At 43.6% G+C, this 21,526-nt stretch overlaps 1 protein-coding gene across 1 annotated transcript in view; it reads right to left on the minus strand.

Moving 5' to 3' along the window:
* The window catches only part of ADAMTS14 (ADAM metallopeptidase with thrombospondin type 1 motif 14), a 305,508-nt gene that overhangs the window by 245,939 nt on the left and 38,043 nt on the right, over positions 1 to 21,526 (minus strand). The window contains exons 3-4 of the mRNA XM_075347232.1: positions 19,480 to 19,654; positions 18,256 to 18,437 (exon numbers count right to left, since the gene is read on the minus strand). Of these exons, the coding sequence (XP_075203347.1) occupies positions 18,256 to 18,437; positions 19,480 to 19,654 (357 nt within the window). The remainder of the gene's footprint in view (positions 1 to 18,255; positions 18,438 to 19,479; positions 19,655 to 21,526) is intronic.

A 21,526-nucleotide genomic window follows, 5' to 3' on the forward strand; every position in this document is an offset into this window, starting at 1 on the left:
ATGCATATGAGTAGACGCTCTGTGCGCGTTCCTCTAGGCATTCCTCTGTCTATGCTAGGTGAGCGCTACCGGCAGGGTAGCGTTCTTATACCTTACAGCTTCGGCTGCTGTCCGTATCCTTACCTCTTAGGGGAGCGGACATAGGCAGGTGCCTGAGGCACATGGTCTGGCTGGGCCTTGTGATTCTACTTGTAGGTGGACGTTGCCGCTAGGGTAACGTTCCTTATACTGCGTCTGGCAGTTGTTCGTATCCTCGCACACTAGGGGAGCGAACAGAGGTAGGAGCTTTGTGCGGCTTACGCTGCTGTTCGTCTCTTTTGCACCACTAGAAGAGCGGACCTAGGCAGGTGCCATATCTAGTGGTTCGTGTCCTCGCACACTAGTGGAGCGAACAGAGGTAGGAGCTTTGTGCGGCTTATGCTGCTGTTCGTCTCTTTTGCACCACTAGAAGAGCGGACCTAGGTAGGTGCCATTTCGCACACATTGCCTTTGTCTCTGTGATTATTAACAGAGATCATTCCACACACCCTCCAAGTAAGGGAGGAATTGCTTTACTTACTTATTATATTTACTTACTTATTATATCCTTCTGTGAGTTAACAGAGGTATTGCACTCTGCCATAGTCTGCAGCAAAGTCTTTGCACGGTGGACCCTGACTGTCTGATACTCCTTTCGGTTATTATCAGACAGCCCCCCGTAACATTAGGACTGAGCCAAGGGTCTGGCAGTTATGGCAGAATATCAGCAGTTACACCGTTACATACAAGTACTTGAGTCACGGCTCAAGAGTATAGAGGATAAACCTCAGACCATGGTGACATCTGCACATGATCCTCGACTTGCTCTGCCAAACAGATATTCTGGCGATGCCAGATCATGTCGTGGTTTCATTAGTCAGTGTCAGATACACCTAGAGGTCAACTCTTCTCGCTTCTCTACGGAGAGGTCCAGAGTAGGCTTTATCATCTCCTTACTTCAGGACAAAGCCTTAGAATGGGCGACTCCCCTATGGGAGCGCTCTGATGTGGTTACTCTGAGACATCAAGACTTTCTTGATGCTCTTAAGGCGGTATTCATGGGTCCGCAGGTTACCCATGATGCGGCCCTGAGACTGTTAGATCTATCTCAGGGTTCGTTATCCACTAGTTCTTATGCCATTGCTTTTAGAACTCTGGTGGCAGAACTAGATTGGCCAGAGAAGGTGTTGATTCCTATCTTCTGGAGAGGGTTGGCAGGCTATGTCAAGGATGCCCTTGCTACTCGTGAGGTCCCTGCTTCTCTGGAGGACTTGATCACAGTAGCAACGAGGATCGATGTACGCCATAAGGAACGTAGACTCGAGGTCTCTTCCTCACGCCCTAAGCATCGGGCTATTCCAGTTGTTGAGGGTCCACTACCATCTTCCTCAGCATCTGAAACATCTCCCACTCCTATGGAGTTAGGTCATACGTTCTCCAGACTACGCAAGTCTGGTCCTCCTATATGTTACGTATGTCGTCAGGCTGGGCACTATGCCAACAAGTGTCCTAGTCGTCAGGGAAACTCCCTGGCCTAGTAACCATTAGAGGGGGGTTACTAGAGACGTCTTCTGCACCCTCTAAGTGTTGTATCCCAGGTCAGCTCTCGTTATCTGAGAATACATGGCCTATTATGGCTTTTGTGGATTCCGGAGCTGACGGGATTTTTGTGTCCTCAGGATTTGTAAAGGGACACAATATTCCCTCTATCATGTTAGAGGCGCCTATTCCTGTCCGTGTTGTTAATGGAACTATGTTGTCTGACTCCATTACATTGAGGACAGTTCCCTTGCGCCTTTCCCTGTCTCAGGGTCACATAGAGGAGATTTCTTTTCTTGTTTTGCCTGAGGGTATAGACGACGTCCTTCTGGGTCTTCCATGGCTTCGGACTCATGCTCCTCACATTGACTGGGAGTCTGACAGCATTATTAGTTGGGGTTCGAAATGTCAGTCCCGATGTCTTCCCTTACCACCTAAGGTCGTTGCGGTTGCATCAACTGATCTCTCTCCCATACCTACACCCTATTTGGATTTCGCTGACGTGTTCTCCAAACAGGGTGCTGAGGTTCTTCCACCCCATAGGCCGTATGACTGTGCCATAGACCTTATCCCAGGTTCGGTTCCACCTAAAGGCAGGGTTTACCCCCTGTCGATACCTGAGTCGGAGGCCATGTCGACCTATATAAGAGAGAGTTTAGAGAAGGGGTTCATTCGTAAGTCTGTCTCTCCCGCGGGAGCTGGGTTTTTCTTTGTTCGGAAGAAAGAGGGTGATTTGCGTCCCTGCATAGATTACAGGGGTCTCAACGCAATCACAATAAAGAACAAATACCCATTACCTTTAATTTCGGAGCTCTTTGACAGACTGAGAGGAGCTCAAGTTTTTACGAAGTTGGATCTGCGGGGTGCGTATAACTTGGTACGAATTCGAAAGGGTGACGAATGGAAGACCGCTTTTAACACCCGAGACGGTCACTATGAATACCTCGTCATGCCTTTTGGGTTATGTAATGCACCCGCAGTATTTCAGGACTTCGTAAACGATGTGTTCAGGGATTTACTGTTATCCTCAGTAGTGGTGTATCTAGACGACATCCTGATTTTTTCTCCTGATCTGGAGACTCATCGTCAGGATGTCGTTCGTGTCCTTTCCCGTTTAAGGGAGCACTCATTGTTTGCTAAACTCGAGAAATGTGTATTCGAGCAGTCCTCATTGCCTTTTTTGGGTTACATTATCTCACAAGAGGGTCTGGCTATGGATCCTGCGAAGCTCTCTGCTGTCCTGCAATGGTCCGAACCTCATTCCTTGAAGGCGGTGCAACGCTTCTTAGGATTCATAAATTATTACAGGCAGTTCATACCCCATTTTTCTACTTTGGTGGCCCCTTTGGTGGCCTTGACTAAGAAAGGTGCTAATCCCAAAGCCTGGTCTACTGAGACATCTCAGGCTTTTGAGGCAGTAAAAAGACACTTTTCAACTGCTCCCGTTCTTCAAAGACCCGATGAGAATAAGCCCTTCCTCTTAGAGGTTGATGCCTCTTCAGTGGGTGCTGGTGCGGTCTTGTATCAAAAGAACGGTGCAGGTAGAAAAAGGCCGTGTTTCTTCTTTGCTAAAACCTTTTCACCGGCAGAGAGAAACTATACCATTGGGGATAGGGAACTGCTCGCCTTGAGATTAGCCTTGGAGGAGTGGCGTCACTTGCTCGAAGGAGCGAAACATCCTTTCCAGGTCTATACAGACCATAAGAATCGGACGTACTTACAAACCGCTCAGCGTCTGAATCCTCGCCAAGCCCGCTGGTCCTTGTTTTTCTCCCGCTTTCACTTCTCCATCAACTATCTGTCTGGGAGTAAGAATAACAAGGCAGACGCCCTGTCTCGCTCTATGCTTTCTACCCAGGAAGAGATTGACGAACCTCGTCTTATCCTTCCCTCCAGGGTTTTTCATACGCTCTCCCCTGTGACGTTAGACCAAATCCCACCGGGCAAGATCTTTGTTCCGCCTGATCGACAGAATGATATACTGTCATGGGCCCACACCTCAAAGGTGGGTGGGCATTTTGGTATTAGGCGGACACGAGAGTTACTGGAGAGGTGGTATTGGTGGCCACACTTAGCCAGCCACGTCAAGAGATATGTCGGTTCCTGCTACTCGTGTGCTCGCAACCGTCCATTACGGCAGAGACCGGCTGGGCTCTTGCATCCTTTACCAGTGCCAGATAGACCATGGGAGGTGGTAGGCATGGACTTTGTGGGTGATCTTCCATGTTCACAGGGACATAGATTTGTGTGGGTCATTACGGACCATTTCTCCCGGATGGTTCATCTCGTACCGTTATCGAGAATCCCATCTTCCAGGGTACTAGCCAAACTATTCCTCAAGCATGTCTTTAGGCTTCACGGGATGCCAGATCGTATAATTTGTGATAGAGGCCCGCAATTTACTTCCCGTTTCTGGCGAGATCTTTGTAGCCTTCTGCAAATTGAGTTGAATCTCTCTTCGGCATACCATCCGGAGACTAATGGTTTGGTTGAACGTACCAATCAATCTATGATTATATACCTTCGACACTTTGTTGCTGAAAACCACGATAACTGGTCCTCCCTCCTACCCTGGGCAGAATTTGCCCTTAACAATTCGCTGGCTGAGGCCACTGGGCAGACACCGTTCGTACTCAATAATGGGCAACACCCTAGGGTACCGGTACCGTTTCCCGCTGCTGCACCTCCTCCTCTTGTGGCCGACTGGGCAACCAATGCCAGAGAGGTTTGGGATCGGACTCAAGAGTCGATCCAAGCAGCTAAGGACCGTATGAAGACGGTGTCCGATCGGTTTCGTCGCCCGGCTCCTGTCTTTTCTCCAGGGGACTTTGTGTGGCTCTCTGCAAAACACGTGAGACTTAGAGTGAGCTCTGTCAAATTTGCTCCTCGCTTCCTGGGTCCTTATGAGGTTCTTCGACAGGTAAATCCTGTAGTCTATCAATTGAAGTTACCTGTCCATCTTAGGATTCATGACAAATTCCATGTCTCACTGCTAAAGCCGGCTATTTTACCTCACGCTCGTGAAGTGCACTCTCCTGCCTCTGATTCCTCTCGCTCTAGCTATGAGGTCCGAGCCATAGTTGGTTCTAAGATGGTTAGAGGGCGCAGGTTCTTCTTGATAGATTGGGAGGGCTATGGCCCGGAACATCGCTCTTGGGAGCCTGAGGAGGCTGTCCATGCTCCCGACTTAGTTGCCGATTACCTGCGTCGCCAGGAGGGGGGCCCTTGAGGGGGAGGTACTGTTACGGTTGCTGCGAGTACTGGAGACTATGTCCAGATTTCTTGCTACTGCACATGTGCGAGCGCTGGAGACTAAGTCCAGATTTCTTGCTACTGCACATGTGCGAGCGCTGGAGACTAAGTCCAGATTTCTTGCTACTGCACATGTGCGAGCGCCGGAGACTAAGTCCAATCTTGGAGCCATTGCACATGTGCGGGTGACATCATCGCTGACACGAGGTCACATGTCTCTGACACCTTCTATGCCGATTGGTCGCTGGTCATGTGCTTGTGACGTCTTGCTCGGTGATAGGCCAGCATGACGTCACTCCTGTCGTTCTGGCAGCGGATTGGCTCTGGTGTCCTCCATCTTGGATGAGGCACAGAGTCTATATAAGACCCTGACACACGCCGCATGGTGCTCAGTCCTCTTGGTTCATGCATATGAGTAGACGCTCTGTGCGCGTTCCTCTAGGCATTCCTCTGTCTATGCTAGGTGAGCGCTACCGGCAGGGTAGCGTTCTTATACCTTACAGCTTCGGCTGCTGTCCGTATCCTTACCTCTTAGGGGAGCGGACATAGGCAGGTGCCTGAGGCACATGGTCTGGCTGGGCCTTGTGATTCTACTCGTAGGTGGACGTTGCCGCTAGGGTAACGTTCCTTATACTGCGTCTGGCAGTTGTTCGTATCCTCGCACACTAGGGGAGCGAACAGAGGTAGGAGCTTTGTGCGGCTTACGCTGCTGTTCGTCTCTTTTGCACCACTAGAAGAGCGGACCTAGGCAGGTGCCATATCTAGTGGTTCGTGTCCTCGCACACTAGTGGAGCGAACGCAGGTAGGAGCTTTGTGCGGCTTATGCTGCTGTTCGTCTCTTTTGCACCACTAGAAGAGCGGACCTAGGTAGGTGCCATTTCGCACACATTGCCTTTGTCTCTGTGATTATTAACAGAGATCATTCCACACACCCTCCAAGTAAGGGAGGAATTGCTTTACTTACTTATTATATTTACTTACTTATTATATCCTTCTGTGAGTTAACAGAGGTATTGCACTCTGCCATAGTCTGCAGCAAAGTCTTTGCACGGTGGACCCTGACTGTCTGATACTCCTTTCAGTTATTATCAGACAGCCCCCCGTAACAGCGGCCATGTAGAAGAGCTGAATGGCAGATGACATAGCTGCTGAGAATAAAAACGGATCACATACGGATCACACATGGATTGCACATGGACTATAATCAATTGAAAAATCACAGAAACGCATTGCTGTTGCATTGCACATTGATCAACACTTGAACAGAGCTCATGCTACTTTCTAGCATGAGACTCGGACCGATTTTACATGCACAAGTGTGATTCCAGCCTAAATAGAAGAGGGAGTTTTTAGTGTGACATGTGATGGCTGCTCTCTGCTGCCTTGATCTCACTGCAGAGCTGTGTGTGATTATAACAAACATCTGTAGGTTCCTCTCAGTGCTTCAGCCTCTATCTCACAGGCAGATAGTTTGCAATATTGTTACAGTACAGCAGAGCTGTGAGAGCTGCAGCTGTTAATGTGTTTGTAAGAGATAAAGTTCAGTTCTTCTGTTCTGTGTTACTTACATGTCTCACACTAGAAATGCTTTTTTTTTTATTAAAAATAAGCTTGTGAGGCATAATCTCATGCAGATCCGTGTCCAGCCCATAGCCTGGAACAGCTCATTTACACAGAAAAAAAACACAGATTTCTTTGGAATAAGATATTGAATCATAGATATCAAGATATCATTTTTTTCAGCTTCTTATGACTTACATGCTCCTATTGATGGATTAGGAGGGTTCATCCTACAGACAGATTCCCATTAAGGTACAATAGCTCCATAATACAGCATCCATTGGAACATAAAACATTTTCCGTTTTTCTGAATTATGTATGAATCCATAAGAAAATAACTTAAATTTGATTCTGTATAAAATACAAGACAAACTGAGATAATTTATGGGCCTATAGATGCAACTACAAACATGTATGGAGCCTTTAATATAGTTGTGCATATAAGGCTTAATAGTAATTAGACTATGGGTCTCACTGGATGATTACATTCTATTCTAGTAATTACTATGGGGTCATCCAATTTTAGTATAAACCTTGAAATTACAAAGCCATGTTAATTTGTGGTGATTGGTCCTGGGCTTCATCCTCACGCTACTGTACACTTTAGGTGCGGGGTTATATCGTACGCAAAAGCACCCGCCTCCATCGTGCATGCGATTTCGTGTGATCGCTGCCGCAGTGAACATTATCGCTTTGGCAGCGTCACACGCACTTACCTGGTCGGCGTCGTCGCTGTGACTGCCGAACAATCCCTCCCTCAAGGGGGAGGGACGTTCGGCATCACAGCGACGTCACCGCAACGTCACTAAGCGGCCGGCCAATCAAAGCGGAGGGGCGGAGATCAGCGGGACGTAACATCCCGCCCACCTCCTTCCTTCCGCATTGCTGCCGGTGGCAGGTAAGGAGACGTTCCTCGCTCCTGCGGTGTCACACACAGCGATGTGTGCTGCCGTAGGAGCGACGAACCACATCGATAATCAACCATTACCGATTTTTGGTTTTGGGACGACCTCTCTATGGTGAACGATTTTCACTATTTTTGAGGTTGCTTAAGGTCGCTGGTAAGTATCACACACTGCGATATCGTTAATGACGCCGGATGTGCGTCACTAACATCGTGACCCGACGATAAAACATTAACGATATCGTAGCGTGTAAAGCCCCCTTTAGAGTCTATGCTTCCGGAAGACCTGGAAATCAAATGCATAGCAGAGCTGCTGTGTCCTAGAAGACCAAGATTAGCTTCGCTAGTAATTTTTTTTTGCATTGGGTTATTTCCCCCTGTAACTGGGTCTCTAATGGATGCCCCAGTTACAGTGGAAAATAGAAACAATAAAAAAAATAAATACGTTTCCTAGAGATCTTTTATAATCTCTTGTGGAACAAATTATCTAAAAATACAAAATAAAATAAATATCTATTTTATTATAAGCATTTACATAACCTTAATAACCTGGTGAATTCATTCAACGGGTTTTTGGTGTAAAACTTGAGCAGGAAAAAATATCAGGGAAAAAAAAAACTAAACCAAAGATTGCTTTTTTCTATGTTGGTATCTTAAAAAAACCCCAAAAAATAAACAAACAAAAAAGTATAAATTGCACAGTATTTTTTGCAGTATGTACCCCAAAAACTGCTAAAAAGTAATACACTGTGTACCACATACAATAAAGTCTCATGAAACCATGTCAATCAAAAAATTAAAAAGGGTTTGTCTTCTGCAAAGTGAAGAGGCAACAACATCTCCCCTCCCACACACAAAGCAAATGGCTGGTCATGTAGGAATTGTGCAGCCATTAACCAGCACATATAAGAATATCGTTATATATGATGGCTAATGGCTGCACTATTGTAACTTTATTATCTAAAACTTTTCCTACATGATTCAGCTACCACAGAAAAATGGTGAGAAAGTCAATAGTACAAAAATGACAGAAAGTTTATCAAAGATGAAGCTTGAAATAATTTCTAAAGACAGTTCTGTGTTGGATCTCCTCTGATCTAATATTAATGATCTATCCGAAGTCTAAAGGATAAAAACACTTAGGATAGACCATTAAATATTTCAGAAAGCTTGGTTTCCATTAGCAACTATACTACTTGCTTTTGCAAAGATTTAAAGGGAATTTGTCAGCAGGCTTTTGCTACTGGATCTGAGAGCAGCATGATATTGGGGCTGAGATGCTGATTCCACCGATGTGTCATTTACTGGGCTGCTTGTTAAGGTTTCAATAAATCAGTGTTTCATCAGCATGAGATTATCACTACAGAACTAATTGTCTCATGCCTCCTTCTCTATGTAGAACCGCCCCACACTGATTGGCAGCTTTCTGCCTATGTACAGTGTAAGCAGATAGCTGAATCCAGACAGAAGATTAGGTACTGAAAGGGAGACCTAAAATATAACTTTTATTTCACGTGCTTAATAAAAAGTGAACCTAGGCTCACTAAGAGTAAAACCAACAAACCACAGACATAAATATGTCCTGTTATGTACAGGGACAAAGAAACAGACCAATAAATCCTTGGCCCTTGGGGATGGGGTACGGCAAATGGTGGCCTCAAAGTTGAACTGAGGATACTACCAAAAAGAGGACCCCCACCATAAGAAAGTTAACAATAACTCTGAGACACATCCCTACTCATTCATAGGCTGAATATAACAGACTTGGGGCATGTGTCACAGAAATCAGAGGTATATGTTAACAATTATCCTGGAACATATCCCTCCTCACTCATAGAGCTGAATTCAAAATCAGCATAAGGGCATGTGTCACAGGTATCAAACATGGACCATAGGGAATCATAATCAATTGTCCCATCAAGGAACGATCTTACCCGGTCCAGCTGATGTTTTGGAAGGGCGGCAATTGGGAGGACCACCAATGATGGCTTATCCAGGGGGGGCTGTCCACCAGCTCATCAGATCCCACAATGATAATGCCAGACGGTCACTTCCATATTACGGCAGAAACTCACTCCCAACGCGTTTCATGGAAAACAATCATCAGGGGAGTAGGTGAATTAAATCATATATGGCCCATATCATCCTATGTGGCCATTTCCATATGCCCAAAGAGATTCTAAACAAAACAAAATACAGAATAAGCCCTTCATATAGAGACAAGATTCAAGGCCCATGTCCTCTGTCCCACAAATCGTATACTCACCGCACTCCTAGGTGCGTCAGTCATACGCCCATTCAAAGGTGCCGCGCTCCGTTCCCGGAAGCGGGCTCCTTCTTATAGAGGGGCGCATGCGCAGTAGCCACGTTCAGGCCGATGACGCGCGCTCCCAGAAGACATCGAAACCGGAAGCACGCGTCACCGGCCGCCGCATCACCACAATGGGGGCGCGGCCTCATCAGGTAGCGTCATGTCCTGGTGAGTGACGCCTGCTAGGGAACACAAATCAGAGCGTGGATCGCGCTGTCATGGCAACGCACAAACGCTCCAGCCCCGCCTGCAGTGCATCAATGTTAAAGATACCATATTCATGAGTTAATATATGGTGGGTAAGAGTAGCTTATGACAGCAGCATACATTATAATATTAGTACAGTATAGACCCGACCACAGGTGCCCAGTTGGCATTAATGCACAGGAGAGTTCCACCCATAGAGAGGGGACACATTCATAAAAGCAAAAAAATTGACATGATCCGGGACATATATTAAGGAAAATTCCCTAAGGATACATATCTTATGTCCACATGTCACCTCTGCAAAATGGCATTTATTTAAATATCCCAGTGACATAGTTGTGGATATAAATATCTGAGTGAGGAGCGACCAGTAGGAGCAAAAACGGAGAAATACCCAACCGCATACCAGGCACATACACTGGGGAAAGAAAGAGGGGGTAAGTGAGGGGGGGGGGGGGGGAGAGTGGGGGGGACCTTATATAGAGCGGCATGGAAAGACCAAGGCATGGAATAACAATGGGGGGGGGGGAAACACCACTTAAGGTGCAAGGAACCTGCTCAGCTGTCAACCTAGCAAACCCTCTGACCCTACCTAACATGTGGGGGTCGGCACCCTAAAGAACCCCCCACGCCCATTGGTGCCCCCACTCGGCCGTCGTCTCTCCCTCCTGAACTCACCCTGAACCCTGCAGTGCTCCTAAAGGAAGGGAGTGAAAGACAGGGACTCATTGAGGCCCATTGGTGCCATAGTATTAAGACTATAGATCCAAAAGCACTCCTTTCGGAGTATCATCTTGTCCCAATTCCCACCACTGATAGGGGGGCGAATGAGGTCAATCCCCATAACCGTAAAGCTTTTTAGGTCGCCATCATGGAAATTGTTGATGTGCCTCGCAACCGGTGTGTCATTTTTCTTGAGGATATCATTTTTGTGTTCGCCCACACGTCTTCTCAGTTCTCTAATTGTTTTTCCAATATACAGTTTTCCACACCTACACTTAACCCTGTATATGACTCCCCTTGACTTGCAGGTGATCAATGATCTTATGGAAAAACTCTTTTTGTTGTTGTAGTTGGCGAACTCCCTTCCTTCCTCAATGTATCTGCAATTCACACAATCATGACATTTGAAACATCCATGGGCCGCATTCATTGCTCCCACTGGTCCATCCTCACTGAAATGGCTATGGACAAGTCTATCACCCAGGGACTTAGCCCTCCTATAGGTAATAGAAGGATACGTCAAAAGATGTTTATCAATCAGTGGATCCATTTGTAGGACGTGCCAATACTTCGAAAGAATACCCCTAAAGGCACCCGCCCCATTGTTATACGTGGTAATGAATCTAAGGATCTCAGCAGGACTCTCCTTCTTCTGATTGGGGTTCAGAAGTTTAGTACGATCCACCTTGCGTACCTCGTTGTAAGCCTTGTGAATAATGCCATCAGGATAACCTCTCTCTTTTAGGCGTTCCATTAAATCAACCGCCTGTTTGTTAAAGCCCACTTCCTCTGAGCAGTTGCGCCGCATCCTTATGAATTGCCCCTTTGGAATTCCTCTCTTTAGGGGAACAGGGTGAGCACTTTCCCACTTCAACAGGGAATTCGAAGATGTGGCTTTTCTAAACGTGCTGGTGACCAGCCGACCGTCAGGCCCCTTCTCCACCATCACATCCAGAAAAGGCAGTTTAACCCCACCGATCTCACTGGTGAACCTCAGGCCAATCTCATTGTCGTTTAATTTAGCCATAAAATGATGGAAGTCACATAGTGGGCCCTTCCAGACAACGAAGACGTCGTCAATGTATCTAAGCCATAGGACGACGTCCTCGGTGTCCAGGTGGCCGCCAAATACCACAGTCTCCTCCCACCAGCCCAGGAGGAGGTTAGCATACGATGGGGCACAGCAACTCCCCATCGCGGTCCCCCTGAGCTGGTGATAGAAACTCCCTCCAAAGGTAAAGGCATTTTTTGTCAAACAAAATTCAAGTGCCCTCATCACAAAGTCATTGTGTTGGCGAAATTGGCTTCCTCTGGATTCAAGGTAGTACTTGACCGCCCCCATTCCTGCTGTATGTGGAATGGAGGAATACAACGCTTCTACGTCAATGCTGCACAAGAGCATCCCCTCCTCCAAGAAGATACCCTCTATGCGGCGCAGAAAGTCTGTTGTGTCCCTGAGGTAGGAATTGAGGGACAGCACAAAGGGTCGTAAGATTTTATAAATGTAGATGCTCAGTTTCTCCGTTATGCCTCCTATACCTGAAACAATGGGGCGACCCTTTAAGGGATTTAAACCCTTATGCACTTTGGGTAAAGTGTAAAAGGTCGCCACCACTGGAAAGGTGGGTAATAGGAATTCATATTCATTCTTATCAATAATGTTGGACTCCAAAGCCTCCCCCAATAGGGTTTTCAGTTCTTCTTTATACCCCGCAGTAGGGTTGGCGTCCAACTTAGCATAGCAGAGTTTATCACTAAGGATCTTTAAGCAGATCTCTTTATAGGCGCTGGAGTCCAGTATCACCACATTCCCCCCTTTGTCAGAGGGCTTTATGGTGATACTGGAGTCCCTCTCTAAATTCTTGAGACTGAGCATCTCACTTTTAGTCAGATTATATTGACTACCATAGGACCCCCTGCTGCTCCTAACATCCTCCATCACCAAATTGACAAAGATGTCAACAGCATCGATCTCCGTCATAGTGTGAGGCATCCTAACACTCTTATTTTTCAGATTAGTGAAGGGCCCTTCACCAAAATCATTCGGGTTCATATCTCCAAGATGGAAGAGTAACTTTACATCTTCAAGGAGTTCTCCTGGAATCCCTAATTCAGCGGAGCTTTTTTCTTTCTGTTTCTCAAAGAATTTTTTCCATTTAAGGCGTCTGGCAAAAAGATGCAGATCCTTAATCGCCTCAAACTCATCAAAGTCCGTTGTAGGGACAAAGGACAAACCCTTGTTCAGAATGGACAAGTCCACCTCAGAAAGGGGTCTAGAAGACAAGTTTATCACCTGAGGAGCCATGCTAGGGGTTACGGGTTTAGTTGGCCCTTGCTCCTCAGGTGATATTGGTTGTCTAAAAAACCCCCCCTGTTTCCAAAATATTGTGGGGCTCCCCTGTGTTGGAATCTTCCCCTACCTCTCTGCTTTTTAGGTTGTTGTGGGGGTCTGAAAGGATTACTCCTGGTTTCAGAGTCAGAAAGTTCCGCGTCTGTGGAAGAGATATCCGTCTCACTTTGCCTGTTATTTCGGTTATTCGCAGGAAAATATACTCTATTCTCTTTAAAGTCTTGTAAATCCCTAATATAGAATTTATGTTTACGCTCTTTTAATTTATATTGGAATTTTTCTATAACCCCTTGCAAAACCAATTCTTTGTTGGCAAAATCGCCTTCGCTATTGAATTTGCGAGTGATCTCTATATGCTCCTTAAGGGAGTCCTCCAGGCTAGTGAGATTTTTCTTTTCTTCTTCCAATAATAACCTCATGAATCTGAGGGAGCTTTCAGTTGCCTCTTTCTCCCAGAGGTTCATGAAATCACTATTTTTGTGGCGGAAACCAGCTTGTAGTGTGATCCTAAGGTGTCGTGGGACAATCCTTTCTTTTAGGTAACTTTCCAATGACTGGACCTCCCACCAGGATGTAATACGATCCTTATAGACCTTTGTAAGATCTTTGAATGCCCCACTGAGGGTAGGTGTGTATCTTTTCAACACCAGATTTTTCTCTGAAAATACGTCCTTGGCCTCCGTGGCCCATTGTCTGGTGTCTATATCTGATGAAAGAAAGCCTGCCATCAAGCAGTAATGGAAACAAATCAAATAGCAGAATACCCAAGGGATCCACAGTATCAACCTAAGCAGATAGCTGAATCCAGACAGAAGATTAGGTACTGAAAGGGAGACCTAAAATATAACTTTTATTTCACGTGCTTAATAAAAAGTGAACCTAGGCTCACTAAGAGTAAAACCAACAAACCACAGACATAAATATGTCCTGTTATGTACAGGGACAAAGAAACAGACCAATAAATCCTTGGCCCTTGGGGATGGGGTACGGCAAATGGTGGCCTCAAAGTTGAACTGAGGATACTACCAAAAAGAGGACCCCCACCATAAGAAAGTTAACAATAACTCTGAGACACATCCCTACTCATTCATAGGCTGAATATAACAGACTTGGGGCATGTGTCACAGAAATCAGAGGTATATGTTAACAATTATCCTGGAACATATCCCTCCTCACTCATAGAGCTGAATTCAAAATCAGCATAAGGGCATGTGTCACAGGTATCAAACATGGACCATAGGGAATCATAATCAATTGTCCCATCAAGGAACGATCTTACCCGGTCCAGCTGATGTTTTGGAAGGGCGGCAATTGGGAGGACCACCAATGATGGCTTATCCAGGGGGGGCTGTCCACCAGCTCATCAGATCCCACAATGATAATGCCAGACGGTCACTTCCATATTACGGCAGAAACTCACTCCCAACGCGTTTCATGGAAAACAATCATCAGAAAATACAGAAGGAGCCCGCTTCCGGGAACGGAGCGCGGCACCTTTGAATGGGCGTATGACTGACGCACCTAGGAGTGCGGTGAGTATACGATTTGTGGGACAGAGGACATGGGCCTTGAATCTTGTCTCTATATGAAGGGCTTATTCTGTATTTTGTTTTGTTTAGAATCTCTTTGGGCATATGGAAATGGCCACATAGGATGATATGGGCCATATATGATTTAATTCACCTACTCCCCTGATGATTGTTTTCCATGAAACGCGTTGGGAGTGAGTTTCTGCCGTAATATGGAAGTGACCGTCTGGCATTATCATTGTGGGATCTGATGAGCTGGTGGACAGCCCCCCCTGGATAAGCCATCATTGGTGGTCCTCCCAATTGCCGCCCTTCCAAAACATCAGCTGGACCGGGTAAGATCGTTCCTTGATGGGACAATTGATTATGATTCCCTATGGTCCATGTTTGATACCTGTGACACAGGCCCTTATGCTGATTTTGAATTCAGCTCTATGAGTGAGGAGGGATATGTTCCAGGATAATTGTTAACATATACCTCTGATTTCTGTGACACATGCCCCAAGTCTGTTATATTCAGCCTATGAATGAGTAGGGATGTGTCTCAGAGTTATTGTTAACTTTCTTATGGTGGGGGTCCTCTTTTTGGTAGTATCCTCAGTTCAACTTTGAGGCCACCATTTGCCGTACCCCATCCCCAAGGGCCAAGGATTTATTGGTCTGTTTCTTTGTCCCTGTACATAACAGGACATATTTATGTCTGTGGTTTGTTGGTTTTACTCTTAGTGAGCCTAGGTTCACTTTTTATTAAGCACGTGAAATAAAAGTTATATTTTAGGTCTCCCTTTCAGTACCTAATCTTCTGTCTGGATTCAGCTATCTGCTTAGGTTGATACTGTGGATCCCTTGGGTATTCTGCTATTTGACTATGTACAGTGTACTCACAAAGCTGCCAATCAGTGATACATGCTGGAAGAGCTAAAGCTGCAACAGAGAAAATTGCAGCGACCAGTATACTAAGTTATACATCTTTGGATTCAGAGTCTCTGCCCCTACATCATGTTGCTCTCAGATTACACAGCAAAAACCTGGTGCTAGATTCCCTTTAGGCTGTGTTCACATGTTGCAGATTTGTCTTGTTTTTGATGCTTTTTTCAGTGCAGATTTGTCACAAAACCTGATGGGTTTCCTCTTGCCAGCAAAGTGACTGGGAATCCTGAAGTCTCATGCACACGTTGAGTATTTCCTTCTTGTAGATTTGGTGCAGAAAAATATCTGCGGTATGTCAATTCTTTCAGAACTTTTTGCTGCAGATTTCACCCATACTAATGAATGGGAAAAATCTGCACTTAAAAGATGCAGCAAAAACACACCAAAAATGTGTATTTTGCCTCTGTATTTTTCCTGCCAAGAGATGCCGAAATGGTCCCGAAACCTCTGCACCAAAAACTTTACGAGTGCTCATCGCCTTAGTGTTTTTTCTTCAGTGTCTGTGGTGCTGCGGCTCACAAATCAGCGGTGTCACAAAGAACAACGCATTGATGAAAATTCCCAATGGCTGTATAACAGCAAAAACATTTTCATTTACACTTTGAGGTAAGACGTGAATTACAAGGGATGACTTCTGGCAATTGTAAATGAGTAGAGATGAGCAAAACCAAGATTTTTGTTCGGTTTTTGGCAGAACTCCGAGTTTTAAAACAAAAATAAAAATAAAAAAAAACAGAGTTTGAGTTTGGAGTTCGGGTGCTTTATCCATGCTAACCACATCGCTGTGCTCAGGTACGGTCGGTGCTCAGCCCAGTGCGAGCCGCTTGTAGTGTTTGATTGGCTCACACTGGGGGTAACAATAGCGTGGTCGGATATAGTGTGCACTCGCCCCTCCCCCCCAAAAAATAAGGAAAAACCCCGCCCATCCTCCCTAGAAGTATTCTGCTTATGACCGGCCGTATGGCTGTATGTGGGCGGAGACTCGAATTGCCAATCAGTAACTTCCATTGGGGTTCAGGTCAAATCATAACCCGCAGAGGTTTGGTTAGGCTGCACCCGCCAAACCGAACTTTCACTGGTTTGCTCATCTCCATAAATGAGCTCCCTAATAATATTCTTTATTTATTCTCAAAAGTTATTATTTACACACTAATAAAATTATAAAATAAATCTGATGGCCATATAGAAGTAAAACCCCCCCAATATGAACAGGTAAGGAAGGGGGGAATTTCATATATAGCAGTCTGAAGAAAACACATATTTCAAAACAATAAGCTTTTTTTGGACATGGCATTATGCTACATGCACACATCATCTAAGATTACAAGCATTAAAAACAGTCTGGAATGAAAGAAAAAAATGAGAAACGCAGAAAGGACAATGGAATGGAAAAGAAAGAATTTTTCTACAGGCAGCATCTGGTGCCCAGATAAGTATTACATCTAGAATTGTAAACATAAGGGATACCATTCGCATTTCTAGTGTAGCCTATTAAAATTGTGGGAACTGGACCATTGGATCATCTGAGAAATTTAATAGAAGAATAACAAAAATATCAATTTCATTTTAATTTTAAAATTTTTGGCTCCTTTAAAGCTTCCAAAAGAATAAAGGACAATTCGGAACTTCCATAATAAAACAAGAACTCTATGCTAAAACTAGGAAACAAAAATAGTATGTATAAATGCCTGCTTTTTCAGACATCTAGCCATTCCTTAGTATTAATTGTATTTTATTTAATTTTGTTATATATGCATTTTTTCTTTAATGAAACAGTTTGGGCCAAGGCAAAGTATGGGCACTGTATTAAGAATTAAAGAGGTGGTTCACCTCTTTTCATTACTGGCCACATCGATATTATATTGCCAAAACAATGATTCTCTCAAATACCGTGTGTTGCCAATAATGCCTGTGAGCAGCGCTATTGTAGTCTGCTCACCCCCTTCGCGTGACCCCTAAGCTTCGTGACCTCTGATGTCCAGTGATGTCATGTCAACTAAGGCGGGCCGGAGTCTTCCTGAGTGACTGGGCTATGGGCGGAGTTTCACCGCTTGTCACAGCCCAGCATCACAGCTCATTATCTCTCTGCTACCTCCTCCTTCACTGCAGAGCGTGCAAGAAGGAGCAGCGAAATTCCGCCCACAGCCAACTGACTCGTAAAGACTGGGGCCGACTGTGGTGATGTCAGATCAACAGGAAGTTGACTTGACATTACCGGAAATCAGAGGTCACGGAGCCATGCGATGGGGATGAGTAATCCGTAATAGTGCCACTCATAGGCACCATTGATAATGCAAGGTATTTGAGAGAAACCATGTTTCTCAACATAATATCCATGTGGCCAATAATGAAAATGGGTGAACCACCCCTTTAATGTGATAACTCTTCAGAAAAACAGTAATTTCCCTCATTTCCCAAAATGTCCATATCTACACACTTAGGTAGAAATATTAGTACTTTACAAATTAAAGTTATATCCAAAATTACTTCATGTAGTCATTAGTGGGAATCAATAATTTTTCCAATTTATGTCATGAAACTTGGGTCAGTAAAAAACTTTAAGCCAAAAGCTGTGAGTATAACAGAATCTTATAATATGCATATTAATGTAGACATAAATAATAAAAGAAACATGCTAATATTCAGCATATCTGTTGGAAATGTGGACCACCAGGTGACTTTAACCTCACTGATATCTGCAGATTAGCGTAAGTAAACTAGCTTAACGCTTATGACCAGCCACCAAATACCAAACGTTTACAACGAGCCCCCAAAGACAATACAATCCTCAGGTGGCAACTCAGCTGACATATATAGTATGGGTTCAAACCATTATCTTCCAAACATCATAAACATTAATGGCTCACATTCAGTATAACAAATTAAGCCAAACCAAAAATTTCAAAAACAAAGAAATTTTCAAAAACCTCACTATGTTCATAAGGGTGAGGACGTAGTTCTGCACATGCTCTTTTCCATGGAAGCGTACAACAGAATCATCCACTGCAAGGAGCACCTCTATGTTGTAGTCATCCTTCTTGGCATGGCGTTTCTTCCGTTCAATATCCAATAACTTGTCCTGCATTGAATTCAGTGCAATAGGGAGATCCCCCACTTCACTCTTCGCAACTAAAAATAAAGGAGGGGGGTAAGTTGTCATAGTACAATATAGGCATTACACAAAAATTGTCTGAGGGTGCGGCTTACAATGTACATTTACTTGTAACAGTTACATTTTTAATCAACTGCATTGTAACATGACTATGTACGGGTTAATAGATTTTAGAAAATTACATAGATACATAACTTAAATCCAAAACCTGGAGAAAATTGCAGAAATTTGAGAAAATTAAAAAAGTCACCCACGGGCTAATAATGGACCAATGTTAGCTGTAGCTATTAACTCAAAGCAACTCTGGTTTAAAGAGGTTGTCCACTACTAGGACAACCCCCTCTGATTCCACGTTTTACCCAGTTAGAATAATAAAGCCCATGACCTCCTGTACCGGCACAATTCCAGTGATGTCCGAGCTCGTTGCGCCAGGGTCATGTAAGGTTGTGATGTCATGTGAGCTCTGCACCCAATCAATGACAACTTCCTTCTCCCCACCTTTGGACCAAATGATCAATCAATAGGAATTGAGTGCAGCCTTTTAACATTTTTGCACCTGCTAATTTTATCTTAACCTGTATGAGAAAACTCTTTTGGAATCCATAGGGGTCTCTAGAAAATTCATTTTCCCAAAATGTCAGATGGGACTAAATATAATAAAAAATAATAAAAAGTAAATATAATATAAAAAATGTAAACTTTTTTTATTAACCTAACTAATAAAAGTGAAATTTTGATATTTGACACCCCTTATCCTACTTATCCCTTTCCTCAGTATCTAAATGCTCACCGGCACCTAAACTGTCCTAAAATTCCAAGATAGCCAATTTAATTTACTATGAATAAGTCCTACAACAAAATGAATGTGATTTGCTAATTAAAGATATATAGGTATTTATTCCTAATGACATTTTCTTTCTTCCTTATTTTTATTTCTATTTTGGGTTAAAGTGACTAGAATGATCTACTGAGATAAACTAGCAAGGCACAGGTAGATGCCACTTAGCTTTAACTATCTTTGCACAAGGTAGACAGAGATAGCACATGCTTCTTTTGAGGTACCTTCATTATGCATCTCCCCTTGATTTCCAGTCTTATTGTATTGAACAGCAGATCTCCTGTAGACGACATGAGTACGACCATTCTCTTCATCTTCCTGTCGACCTCTTTCTAAAGGCTCAATAAAGAACTCACTACTGTCAGTTCTTATCATTCCAGCCTGAAATATAAATGTGCATATATTTTATTATTATTAAAAATTATTTAAAGAAAACATATAAATTCATGCAGAATTGTACTAATACAGTATATAGTGTAAGCTAGAATTCGTATCTATTTTCTAAGGAAATATTTGGAGCTGTCAATCCTAATTTGACTATCTTTCATGGAAACACACAAGCATTCCCACTACAGAGTCAGACACTGTCACTACCACATTAAATACTACTGCCAGAAGAGAGAAGGCACTAACACTAAGAAGAAGTTACCAGTACAACTATATACACAAATATAATAACACATTACATACAACCACGAAGAAGAAGTTACCAATACAACCAAATAAAGGAATATAATAGCACAATACATACAACCACGGAGAAGTTACCAATTCAACCATATAAAGGAATATAATAGCACAATACATACAACCACGGAGAAGAAGTTACCAATACAACCAAGTAAAGAAATATAATAGTACACTGCATACAACCACGGAGAAGAAGTTACCAATACAACCAAGTAAAGGAATATAATAGCACAATACATACAACCACGGAGAAGAAGTTACCAATACAACCATATAAAGGAATATAATAGCACAATACATACAACCACGGAGAAGAAGTTACCAATACAACCAAATAAAGGAATATAATAGAACAATACATACAACCACGGAGAAGAAGTTATCAATTCAACCATATAAAGGAAAATAATAGTACACTGCATACAACCTCAGAAAAGAAGTTACCAATACAACCAAGTAAAGGAATATAATAGCACAATGCATACAACCACGGAGAAGAAGTTACCAATACAACCATATAAAGGAATATAATAGCACACTACATGCAACCACAGAAGAAGCCATTACAGTCAAAGGAGAAATACGTTACATACTACAATGGAAAAGAGATCATCAATAAAACCAAAGAAAGGAATACATTATCACAAAATATACTACCATAGGAAAGAGGTTTCCAATACAATCAAAGAAAGGAATGCATACCACAGTACATACTAACACCGAGAAGAAGTTACCCATAAAAGCTTAGAAGAAATATACTATCACACTACATATTACTACAGAACAGGCATTACCAATACAACCATAGAAAGGAATATATTATTGCGCTACATACTATCACTAAAGAGAGGTTACTAATAAGATCAAATAAAGGTATACTATATCTAACTGCTTTATTTTTTTCCTCAGCTATATTCTCTTTGAATACTAGTGCATGCTGGGATACTCAAGCAAAGCGTCATCAGGAGGCAGAGGCTGTGGTCACTACTGCAACCTCTTCCCTCTCCCTAAACGTAGTGTCATCAGGAGCTGGGCTAGTTACTGCTCTACTGAGCATGTGTAACATACAGTCCTTCTGTTAAACATTTGTTATAAATTTGCCCTGTTATTTATACGTATATAAAAAGCATGAATCTTTTAAAACCATAGAATTAGATATTATAACTTATTTGATTACATTGGGTAATAGTCTTCTTAGGATTCGTAGAATAATTGTGCTTTAAAGAGGACCGATTAATTGCTTAAAATCCTCTTCTGGAGTGCATATGTGAAATCTATGCTTACAGTTCAACTTGGTATTCATTCAGAGTCTCCTCTAGGGGTGTGCGTTACCCCTCCTCTCAGATGTTGCCAATCATGGCTTGGCAACTTATCCAGCAGTCTTAAGCGGGCTTTACACGCTGCAACAAATCTAACGATGTGTCGGCGGGGTCACGTCGTAAGTGACGCACATCCCGGCATCGTTAGTGTTGTTGTAGCGTGTGACAGCTACGTGTGATTGCGATTGAACGTAAAACCGTTCATCGCATACACGTTGTTCATTTCCTTAAATTTGCACTTCGA

The sequence above is a fragment of the Anomaloglossus baeobatrachus genome, chromosome 5 (assembly GCF_048569485.1).
Source record: "Anomaloglossus baeobatrachus isolate aAnoBae1 chromosome 5, aAnoBae1.hap1, whole genome shotgun sequence".
NCBI lineage: Eukaryota > Metazoa > Chordata > Amphibia > Anura > Aromobatidae > Anomaloglossus > Anomaloglossus baeobatrachus.